The 12,499-nt window shown below is 44.8% G+C and overlaps 2 protein-coding genes across 2 annotated transcripts; one reads left to right on the top strand and one right to left on the bottom strand.

The window, feature by feature from the left end:
• Positions 1 to 4,250: 4,250 nt before the first annotated feature.
• Positions 4,251 to 6,122, bottom strand: LOC119647477 (fat storage-inducing transmembrane protein). The gene is made up of 2 exons (XM_038048417.1): positions 5,972 to 6,122; positions 4,251 to 5,913 (listed from the first exon to the last, which is right to left on the bottom strand). The coding sequence occupies exon 2, from the start codon at positions 5,733 to 5,735 to the stop codon at positions 4,551 to 4,553; it is 1,185 nt and encodes a 394-aa protein (XP_037904345.1). The 5' UTR covers positions 5,736 to 5,913; positions 5,972 to 6,122; the 3' UTR covers positions 4,251 to 4,550.
• Positions 6,123 to 6,189: 67 nt separating this feature from the next.
• Positions 6,190 to 11,796, top strand: LOC119647476 (eukaryotic translation initiation factor 3 subunit L). The gene is made up of 3 exons (XM_038048416.1): positions 6,190 to 6,346; positions 10,033 to 11,493; positions 11,553 to 11,796. Exons 1-3 carry the CDS (start codon positions 6,317 to 6,319, stop codon positions 11,688 to 11,690), a joined length of 1,629 nt encoding a protein of 542 aa, XP_037904344.1. The 5' UTR covers positions 6,190 to 6,316; the 3' UTR covers positions 11,691 to 11,796.
• Positions 11,797 to 12,499: the final 703 nt, after the last annotated feature.

Raw genomic sequence — 12,499 nt, 5'->3', positions numbered from 1 at the left:
GTTGTACTTCTGACTTTGTAGTCTTCGCAGAGATTTCATTTTTCTCCTTTCCTTGTAATAATGAGAAATGATAAATCCCACTCGCTTGACTTGTTTTTAGTCATAATTATTGCCCCTTCCAGTCGGTGCAGCTTCACCTTCGAATTATGAATATTTGGCTTCACAAATGATGTATGGCCGCACATGCCCCTTTCACGTAGAATTATCACATTATAACCATTTTTTTTCGCTATGCATGATGCAATGCAAAAAAAAATGTTTTCTACTGAAAGCAAAACAGTTGTTCACATGTGAAAAGTTGTTGTTAGACATCGTTCGGCTGTAATTTGTATGGCAATAAATGTCCTGGTTTGATGATTGAATTCTTTATTGTTTCGTAAAATATTCGAATATTTCGGAACCGTTGTGTGATTAGCTTTTAATGATTCTTCAATCTTTTTCTTTTCATAAGAGTATTTTTCATCTTCAAAATCATTATGTTTGAAGCGTTTAAATTTATTTGTTCCAACAAAGCAACAAAGCTTACACGAAAAAAACAAATGATAACGGACTGCGGACTATTCAATTAGCAGGGTCACACGAAATGGTTGTTGGAAGTACCTGGTTTGCGCGGAAAGCGGTCCACAAACATACGTGGACCTCTCCAGACGGGACCACTTTCAACCAAATTGACCACGTTTTGATCGAACGCCACCACCTCTCAGCCTTGATGAATGTCAGAACATATAGGGGGGCCAATATAGACTCGGATAACTATCTCGTTGGCATGGTGCTCCGAACTCGAATAACAATACCACCTAGAATCCCCTCTGACAATCAGGTGAGAGTGAACACTGAAGCCATCCACAACACAACCCTCCGCGACACCTATAAGAGGGAAATGGATGCCGCAATAACTGCAGTCCACAGAGGACCTGGAGATGAAGCATCAACAAATGATCTTCACAATCACCTGAAGAACGTTATCATGGATACGGTCACAAACATACTTGGCCCCAGCCGCAAAAGGAGTCGGAACGGCTGGTTTGACGATGAATGTAAGCTAGCAACGGAACGGAAGAATGCCGCATACCGAGTAATGTTGCATTCTCAAAGAACGCGGGCACGCGCAGAGACTTATCACGAACTCCATCGAGCGGAGAAGCGACTTCACAGACGGAAAAAGGAAGCCTGGGAGAACCAACAAGTCCATGAACTAGAAAAATACAGGGAGCAACCGCACCAGGCTCGCAAGTTTTTCCAACAAGTCAGCAGGATGAAGCCTTATACACCTCGATGCTTATCCTGCCGAGACAAAGAGGGAAATCTGATTTCCGACAGAATAGGCATATTAGAGCGATGGGTTGAGTACTTTGATGAGCTACTGAACAACCAGAACATCGGCGAGTTGGAGGTCCCGCCAACTGAAGACGACGGACAAATACTGCCACCACCAAGTTTAGGAGAAACAGTCCGTGCAATTCATCGGCTAAAAAATCATAAGTCGCCAGGAGCTGATGGAATTACAGCCGAATTGGTTAAATATGGAGGCGACCAGTTACACCAAGTGGTTCATCAACTTGTGCTCAAGGTAAGGGACAGCGAATCAATGCCTGACGATTGGCAACGAGGCATTATCTGTCTCATACATAAAAAGGGAGATATCACACAGTGCAGCAATTATAGAGGTATCACGTTGCTGAGTACCATCTATAAAATATTTTCCGCTATCTTGCTAGGCCGGATAGCCCCATACGCCCAGAACATCATTGGCCCATATCAGAGAGGCTTCACTCCAGGCAAATCAGCAACAGATCAGATTTTCTCTCTGCGGCAAGCGATGGAAAAACTGTTGGAATATGGACAACAGTTGCACCATCTGTTCATCGACTTTAAAGCCGCCTATGATAGCATAGCCAGGGTAAAACTGTACACGGTCATGAGAGAATTCGGTATCCTGACGAAATTAATAAGACTGACTAGGCTGACCCTGACCAATGTGCGAGGCCAGATAAAAGCAGCAGGATCACTCTCAAGACCATTCGACATCAATAACGATCTACGACAGGGGATGCGCTATCATGCGTCCTCTTTAACCTGGCCCTCGAGAAAGTGATCCGTGATGCTGAGGTAAATGCAAGAGTTACGATCCTCTTCAAGTCCACCCAACTACTGGCCTATGCTGACGACATCGACATCATGGGAAGAACCACCCGAGACGTACAAACTGCCTTCATCCAGATCGAGCAGGCGGTGAATGGCGTGAGATCTTGGGTTGCACATCAATGAAGGCAAGACAAAATATATGGTGGCAACGTCAGCACCGAAGACGAATCAACCGCACTGGTCAAACGCAAACACGAAGAAGAATAAGGATAGGAGAATACAACTTTGAGACCGTTGACAATTTCTCCTATCTAGGGTCGAAAATCACAACCGATAACAGCTACGATGATGAAATCCGCGCACGGTTGTTGTCAGCCAACAGAGCCTATTTCAGCTTACAAAGACTGTTCCGCTCGAAACGTCTCACCATAGGGTCAAAGCTCTTACTATGTATACAAGACCAGTCCTCATGTATTCCTCGGAAACTTGGGTTCTTAGCAAGAAAAATTGCGAACTCTTGGCCGCGTTCGAGAGAAGAATCCTCCGAAGAATTTTTGGCCCCCTACATGAGGATGGACGATTCCGTAGCCTACACAATGACGAAATCTATGAGCGATACCATGAACGTCCGGTTGTGGATAAAATCCGGCTCAATAGGTTACGGTGGGCGGGTCACTTAATCCGTATGGATGAGGATGATCCCACCCGGAAAGTCTATAAGGGCAATATCTATGGTAGAAAAAAAAGAAGACGAGGCAGACCCTGCCTAAGATGGAGCGATGGCGTAGGTCAGGACGCCAGACAGCTTTTAGGGATATCGAATTGGTGGGCCTCGGCGCAAAATCGGGATGTCTGGAGTTCCTTATTAAGGCAGGCCTAGACCGGATACCGGTTGTTGCGCCGTTGATGATGATGATGAACAAAGCAGGGTCATCAAATAATTTCATCCTCATAGCTGTTATCGGTTGTGATTTTCGACCCTAGATAGGAGACCGGTCTCAAAGTTGTAGTCTCCTATATTTATTCTTTTCGTTTGACCTTCTTTGGTTTTTGGCGCTGATGTTGCCACCATGCACTTCATCATGCCTTCATTAATGTCCAGTCCGAGATCTCGCGCCGCTTGCTCGATCTGGACGAAGGTAGACTGTATCTCGGGTTGTTCTTCCCATAATGTCAATATCGTTAGCATAGGCCAGTAGTTGGGTGGAGTTGGGAAGGATGGTGCCTCTCGCATTGTCATCTGCGTCGCGAATCACATCTACAGGGCCAGGTTGAAGAGGATACATTTTTGATACTATGAAAAAAAAGTTGTTATCACTTCGATAGCTGAGTGGTTAGAGCGCAAGGCTGTCGTACGGAAGGTCGCGGTACAAATCTCGCTGGTGGCAGTGGGATTTGTATCGTGATTTGACGTCGGACACCAGTCGACTCAGCTGTGAATGAGTACCTGAGTCAAATCAAGGTAATAATCTCGGTCGAGCGCAATGCTGACCACATTGCCTCCTAGTGTACCGTTACGGTTTTGAATGAAGTGCTCTAACACACTTCAAGGCCCTGATCCAACATGGATTGTTGCGCCAATGATTATTATTATTATCACTTCGACACCCAGAGCAGTAGAGAAAACATCTGGCCCCGGGGGAACATTATGAGGAAAAACGAGGCTCGGGGTAAAAACTATATAGATCGGGGGTGAACATTATGTGGGGCCTCCTATTACCTCTTTTTATCATAGAAATTTCTATTCCGGGCCCTCAAGAAAACTCCGGATTCGGAGGGAATCCCCCTGCCCCCTGATTACTGCCTTAAATTCATTCAAAGTTCTAACAATATCTTAAAGTACGTTACAATGACTACAAAAGGCCAGATTGTGTTTCCGGTTTTTTTTAAGAGCACGCCGTAACTGGTCCTTAATATTTCGAAATCCTTCTTCACTTCTAATCAAATTAATCACGACTGTACGAGCGTAAAAATTGAAACCAAGCGGTCGTTCAAATTAAGCTAATCTGCGCTACGCTACGTTTGCGATGTGCGCAGTATCAAAGAAACAATGGGTTTGGAAAGACACCCGCTTAGCTACGCTGTTCGTTTGCGCTCGGCTTTAGCCTCAGTTTCAAAATAACACATTCTGCAAGCACAACAAGGACTAAGGTAAAACTCATCAATTTCTATGTCAAATACATTTTTATTTACAGAACTCTCCACCTTAGGACAATTTAACATTGGGACCACACAAAAATTAAAAACCTTCACATTATTGAACCCAATAAAGGACCAACAAACCACCAACAGTAATTTAACAAGTTAAGTGTGCCGTGCAACCGTGAAACTAATATTTAAAACAAGACCGAATACAACTAACGAATCTCCAATAAATAAACAATTATGGGGCAAATGAATGAAACCTTTAAATGAATGTTTCTTAGGTAACTAATAGCTTTATTATATTTAAAACAAGGCGAGCATCAAGTGGCTAAGTCGGTTGTGATGACTGAACTAGGATTCGTTGCGCTAGGGTTCGGTTGTTGTTGTGTAGCCCGTCCCGGTGGGCCTGTGTACAGTGGCATACCCATAAACTTGGGTACTTGTTGACGCGACGAAGAAGTTGATGTAGACGATGCACTAGGTGTCAAGACAGATTGGCGCCTCATTGGTACGGATTCAACCTTTCCCCGTTGATATGTGAAGTTTCCGCTGCCAGCAGGATCAGGAAGTAAGCTCGTCGACGGGTACCAGGCACGATAAGTAAAAAACCATGTTAGGATTGCTACAATCCCGCTTACAACTTTCTCGATCATTTTGTGATAATAAAGCATTGTGCAGACCAACATCACGTCCCACAGCACCTGCAAAATGGTCATTCCAATGAAGAGTGTGCGAATGGCGGGCGTGTAGCGCTTGTATAAATATTTCAGCGTTTGAATTTCTTCGTCGGACAAGTGTCGCAGAGGATTGTTACTTGAAGTTTCAGCCACACTCCGACTGTACTGCTCGTTGCGCAGATAATCACTGATTGATTCCCACTTGATGATGGGTTTAGCCTCTTCTATCAAAACCAGGCTTGAATATATGAGGATGAATGCGTGGCCAGAAATATCGAAACCATGCCAAAAGTGACCTGCCTTTAGGCAGCTTGATTTCGAGGAGAAATTCTTCACATTACAGCGTCCATATGCCACCTCGACTACGTTGAACAATTTTGTCCACACGAACCAAAAAACCGTCGCTATTATAATCCGAGGCAGGTGATGTTTCGCAAATTTGACTATGTCTCCGCAACAAAGTGTGTAGGACGTCATGAACAGGAACGGGCCACTAAATGCTAGGGTCCAGGCCCAGCCCATCTTAACAAAGTAAACATTGAATAGGTTGTCGGACCGCGCGAAGTAGGTCTTCGGGAAAGGTATAAAGTCTCCTATGAGGGAAATAAAGAAAAGACAGCCTAGATAGAGAGCAACTTTCAAGTTGGTGTCGAAGAATATAGCTTTCTTGCAAACATGCAACACCATCATGATGAGCACTTCTTTGATCGAGGTAGGCTTAGCCGTGGGCCGTGTCCCACGGGCTTCTGCCTTGGTCGTCTCCGGACCAGGGGGTCTGAAGTTCATATTGGTCGCTTGACCGTGCAAAGGTCGACGTTTCGTAGCCATGATTATGCAGTTAGCATGCAATTGTGATGTTTCAACTGTTCGTCTATTCCACCTCTGTCAGCATTCAAATATTATTCCTACTATAGTCTTTGGAAAATGCAGATGTCCACTTACATTACTGCGAGTTGTCTTAATGTGTATTTTGCTTTGTCTTGTCTGTTTTGGACAATGAAGGCGCCTGCAATGAAAACGAGAGTTGGGAATAGTTGTTATATTCAGAATGACGTAGGATTAACCTTTCTATCCATACATCCAAAAGGGAAAGTATGAAGTTCCAACAGGAACGGGAACACGTAAATGTAGGCGAATGCCAAATTGGAGGTAGTTGTCATGATGACATGCTCATCTGGGATCTGGGTAAAACTGAACGAACGGCAAATCTACTTCTTTTATTTTTCGTTGTATTTTTTAGATCGAATTTGGTTGACATTGCCGATCCGCTTAGTGTACACTTCATTGATAAATCACTTGTCTCTTCCTTCATTTGTGTAAGTGACACGGTGCAGCGTGTCGTTGTCATTTTGCAGTTTGGTATTTTTGGTGATTTTTCCGGGCTAAACGTGTAACTTACGCATCAGAAAATGTATACTAACGATGAATATGGTGGCCCGGTAAGTATAAATACATTTCAAATGTTATAATGCGAATATTAATAGGGAATTTTGTAAGAAATGGGGCTTGGTTCGGGCAACATAACCTGAACGAGTCTGCCTTGACTCGCTGTCACTTTCGTGAAGAATTCTGGATTAATTTGCCGGCCACAAAGCTAGCTATGGATACGTATTCGGCGGATAGTTAATGAACAGTTTATGCAGTCGAATGATCCTCTGTGAAGACTGAACAGCATATGCATCGTTAGATATTGATTGAGTGCTTGTAAACATTCGCGGTTTCTTTCCAAAATTCTAAATATGTCGGATGCGTCCCTTCTAAATTTATGTTTTAATTTATTGAGTCAAACTATTCTCCTGGGTTATACTTAAAATAAACGCTATAGTAATGACTCAACTACAGAGATCAGGGAAAGAGATAAATAGAGTATAGATGGAGCTATTCTACTATGCTAAATCCTACCTGGTCTCTCTTGGTGACAGGCCCCGCGACAGGTCGACCAAGAAAATGATGATCGGATTGAGTCACAAGCCTCGGAGAAAAGCTAGGGCGTCCACCTCAGTCGACGCGGCAGGACAGGTCCCGGTCCTGTCGAGAAATGTGCAAGGGTTCTTGGCGTATGGACGACGTCAGGACTTAAGCAAGTTAGTCCGCACACAACGAACAAAACAAATACGTGTCTGCACGCTAAATGTTGGTACCCTAACTGGAAAGACCGAGGAACTCGCAAGAGCCCTTCGGAAAAGGTGCATTGACATCGGCGCTCTGCAAGAAACCCGATGACCTGGTGCCAAAAGCTGCGACATTGAACGCGAACGCGGTAAAAATGGCTACAAACTTCTCTATTTTGGTAACCCACACACTCAATATGGTGTTGGCATTGCTATCTCAGAGGGTTTCCGTGATGCCATTAAAGAAGTTGAAACGATTTGATGATCGGGTGATGAAGCTCACCATTATATCAGCTGATCGCACTATTCACTTCTTCACCGCGTATGCACCACAGGCAGGTCGACCTGATGCCGAGAAAGATGCCTTCTGGCAACTTCTCGATGAAAAGACTTGTCACGTGCCTGCTGACAATTACATAATCATTGCCGGCGACCTTAATGGTCATGTGGGTGAAAAGGCAGACGGTAACAGTTGCCATGGGGGAAAGGGGTTCGGAGCGCGCAATGAAGGTGGCGAGCGTATAATCGATTTTGCGGACACCCATGACCTTGTACTTATGAATACATGGTTCATCAAACGATTGTCTCATCTTCCCACATTTTATAGTGGGAACAATAAAACGCAAATCGACTATATCCTCGTAAGACGCCAACATTTTACCACTGTCACTGATTGCAAAGTCGTTCCCTATGAGACCATCGCACCTCAACATCGGCCGTTGATTGCCGTCCTGCGAAAAAACAGCGTGAGGAACGCACTGGCCCGCCGCGCATTAAATGGTGGCGATTTGGTGAGAAGAAACGATCTCACTCATACGATTGCCGACCATTACGAATGTGGAAGAATCATGGAACCAAATGAAAGACACGATCCACAAAGCAGCCTCTGCAACCCTCGGGGTCACCAAGCCGGGTAAGCGGTACATCAACCGAGATACTTGGCTTTGGAATGATGATGTTGAAATAAAGGTCCGTGAAAAGAAACGCCTCTACCACGAATTTCTCGACGATAAAACGCCTGCTAATTGGCAAATTTATAAGAATGCCAACCGGGAAGCAAAGAAAGCGGTCGCTGTCACCCGAGCGAACCATTCCAAAAATCTTTACGATAAACTGGACACTCGGGATGGCGAGAGAGATCTGTATCGACTTGCTAAAAGCCGTAATGAACGCACACAGGATATAGAACACTTCTGTTGTGTTAATGACAAGAACGGTACTTTGCTTACCAACCGTCGAGCTGCAACGGATAGATGGCGAGAATACTTCGAGCAGATTTCAACTGAAGAATTTGCTCATCCTCCACTTCCACAATCATTGCCGACATTTGGAGCAGTTCCACCAGTCAGCGCAACTGAAGTCGAGGAGGCAATAAAACAAATGAAATCGGGGAAAACAACAGGAACTGACGACATCGCATCTGAGCTCTGGAAAGCGAAGAGCTGGGACCCAACACTGTGGCTCAGTGAATTCTTTAACCGGGTTATTGAGGAAGGAAGAACACCATCTGACTGGCAAGAAAGTACCACTGTTCCAATATGGAAAAAGAAAGGTAGCCCAGCAGAATGTTCAAATTACCGTCCGATCCGGTTACTTTCCCATACCATTCTTGACAACCGTATTCGCGAAATCGTTGAAATAACCGTGAATCAAGCCGGATTTGTCAAGAACTGCGGAACTACTGACGCAATACACGCTGCGCGGTTACTCATGGAGAAACACCGGGAGAAGCATCGCCCTCTTTACATTGCCTTTCTGGATCTAGAGAAAGCGTTTGACCGTGTACCACACGAACTCATCTGGTATGCTTTACGACAACACTTCGTGCCAGAAGAACTCGTGCGTTGGGTTCAATTGCTCTACCATGATCCGAAAAGTAAAGTTCGAAGTATGGCGGGTGTATCAAAACCGCTTCGTGTCTCTGTTGGTGTTCATCAAGGAAGCGCCCTCTCACCACTCCTCTTTGTTCTTGTTATGGACACCGTCACACGGGATATCCAACGTCCAGCGCCCTACACACAGCTTTATGCAGATGATGTTTTCCTAGCATCTGATAGCAAAAATGATCTCGAGCAACTTGTTCAAAAATGGAATGATCGCCTCATGCAACACGGTCTCAGATTCAATTTAAACAAAACTGAATTTTTGACGACCGATCCCCATGAAACAGGCACAATCACTGTCAGCGACAGTGATCTGCCCAGAACTGAGCGATTTAAATACCTCGGGTCAACGCTATCAGCCAATGGAAAACTGCGTTATGAAATTGCTTCACGCATTAACGCAACCTGGATGAAGTGGCGTTCCACAACTGGTGTTCTTTGTGATCGACGTATCAACGAACGTCTCAAATCTAAAATTTACCGCAATGTCGTCCGTCCAGTCGCTCTCTATGGTTCTGAGTGTTGGCCGACCATAAAAGACAATGAACGGCGTCTTGCGGTAATGGAGACGAAGATGCTACGTTGGACTAGTGGCGTGACACGTTTAGATCACATCCGAAATGAGGATATCCGCGATCGTTATGGGTTTGCACCGATCGTGGAAAAGTTGCGAGAGAGGCGTCTTCGATGGTATGGTCACGCAATTCGTGCCAACGAGAATTCACTTGCCAAGATTGGTTTGAACATCGAAGTCGATGGTAAACGACCAAAAGGCAGACCTAAACAACGCTGGCTTGATACGCTGGAAGGGGGTTTGAAAGTCTCGAGATTGCACCCAGATCAGGCATTCGATAGAGCCGATCACGACGAGCCGACCCCGCTTGTGAACGGGACAAAGGCTGAAGAAAAAGAGGAACTACAGAAGTACGACAATCGCTTAGGGGCCGACTTTCGATTTCGATAACACTGGCCCCGCTCGTTTCGTACTGAAATTACCTTTGACTAAGTGAGCTGACAAAATCTGTCACTGCTACAATTCACCATCCCCAAACGCATTATTAGAGTTACTTCTTCTATGAAAACATAAACGTTTCATCTTTTTATGGCAACTAATGAGAATACTTCCCGCAGGACTACTACGATGACTACGGTCATACAGGAGACCCGCACTTGGACATGGAGTACGAACGGGCGTACTATTCAAACCGCATGCCGGAAAATGTGAAAACCTTCATTCTTAACTTTCGGGCTGCCATCAACGAGGGCGTGATGTTCGATATCCAAAACATGTACGAGAACACATTCCCCCAACTGAGCGATCACCATTTCGACAAGAGCGCCTGGCCCGATGAGACAGAAGTTGGACCCCTCGTTGATAACGACAAGGTCTTCATGATTCTGTACAAGGAATTGTACTATCGTCACATTCACGCACGAATCCCAGGTGGACCGAAACTTGAGCAACGCATTAATTCGTTCTTCAACTACTGCGACTTCTTCAATTTGATCTTGTCGTCGAAGAAGCCTGTGCTGTTGGAATTGCCCGACATTTGGCTTTGGGAATTGGTCGATGAATTTGTTTACCAATTCCAGAACTTCGCACAGTATCGCGCTCGGCTGACGGATAAAACGCAGGAGGAAATGGAACAATTGTTGAACAACAATAGCAATGTCTGGAATATCCTTTGTATTCTCAACGTTCTGCATTCACTTGTAGACATTTCGAATATTAAGCAGCAACTGGAAGTTGAGACGAATGGAGGCGATCCTGCCACCGTAGCAGGCGAGTTTGGCAGCCAATCGCTGTATAAAATGTTGGGGTACTTCTCGCTTGTGAGTTTATTGCGGGTACATTCGTTGCTCGGCGACTACTACCAAGCCATCAAGGTTTTGGAGCCCATTGAAATCCACAAGAAATCACAGTATTCGCATATTCCGGCTTGTCAAATTTCGACTTCGTACTACGTTGGGTTCGCGTACATGATGATGCGTCGCTACGCCGACGCCATTCGCACATTCTCCTCTATTTTGTTGTACATTCAGCGCACGAAGCAACTATACAGCGCCCGGTCGTACCAAAACGATCAAATCAACAAACAAACGGATCAAATGTACCATCTGCTCGCTATTTGCTTGGTGCTCCACCCTCAATGCATCGATGAATCTATTCAGCAAGTGTTGCGCGACAAGAACTACCACGACAACATGTGCAAGATGCAATGTGGTGATTTGGATGCCTTCAAGAGTTTCTTCATATTTGCCTGCCCGAAATTCGTTAGTCCATGCCCCCCACCAGCAGACGCCCCGTTCGAAGACTACGTCAAGGATGCGATGGAGCATCAACTGCAAGTGTTTATGGATGAAGTGAACCAACAAAAGGATTTGCCAACCATTCGTTCGTATCTGAAGTTGTACACAACCCTTCCGCTTGGCAAATTGGCAGCGTTTATGGATCAAAGCGCAAATGAGGCTGACCCACGCGAAATCGCCAACTTGATGATCCATCTGCTATGCTTCAAACATAAAATGAAGAACATCGTCTGGACGAAGGGTTCAAGCGGGTTAGAGGGAAAGTTCCAGTCTGGCTCGGAGGTAAGTCTGACGGTGATGTAGGCTTTGCTATATTTGACGAATGAACTGTTTGTTTTCAGTTGGACTTCTACATCGACAACGACATGATCCACATCGCTGATACGAAGGTGGCACATCGATATGGCGACTTCTTCATTCGGAAAATTGTTAAGTTCGATGACTTGAATCGACGACTACATAACATCAACATCAAATAGAGTCTTGGATTATTTCAAATTTTGTGATTGCATCTGATACATTAATGTTTTGTAAAATTTTACCACCACTTTGGGTCGTAATAAAATATATTACGATTCCAAGATTGGTTTTCCTTTAATTTGTATTGATAGATTAAGCGAGAGGTACAGAGCAAATTATTGAGTTGATCCCTGTATGGAAGCTTATATACTTATAAACGCGAAATAGTAAAACACATTTGTCAATTTTGTTTTGTATCGTTTGGTATAATCATTCCCTAGATGGGATAGTGACTACCACATATTCTATGAGTTTTAGTCGGGAATTGCGAAGTTTGATCGGACAAAGAAGGCAGCACTATCCTCCTGATTCTAAAAAGTAGCGTCCACCACTTATGGATGGAATTAGGGCCTGCAATCTTTTGTTTGTTGAATTGCCGATCAGCGTCACGAAAATATGGAACTTCATGTTCAGGGGAAAGCTAGCTTAACTGTGTGTCCGGATAGCTGAGTGGTTAGAGCACAAGGCTGTCGTGCGGCAGGTCGCGGTTCAAATCTCACTGGTGGCAGTGGAATTTGTATCGTGATTTGACGTCGGATACCAGTCGACTCAGCTGTGAATGAGTACTTGAGTCAAATCAGGGTAATAATCTCGGGCGAGCGCAATGCTGACCACATTGCCTCCTAGTGTACCGTTACGGTCTTGAATGAAGTGCTCTAACACACTCCAAAGCCCTGATCCAACATGGATTGTTGCGCCAACGATTATTTCCGAGTTATCACAATCTCGGCAGATGCCGGATTTTACCTAATACTAGCACTAAGTGCCA

Source organism: Hermetia illucens, chromosome 2 (genome assembly GCF_905115235.1).
Source record: "Hermetia illucens chromosome 2, iHerIll2.2.curated.20191125, whole genome shotgun sequence".
NCBI classification, from domain to species: Eukaryota; Metazoa; Arthropoda; class Insecta; order Diptera; family Stratiomyidae; genus Hermetia; species Hermetia illucens.
The sequence above is the reverse complement of the archived record's forward strand: the minus strand, read 5'-3'. Positions and strand labels throughout refer to the sequence as shown.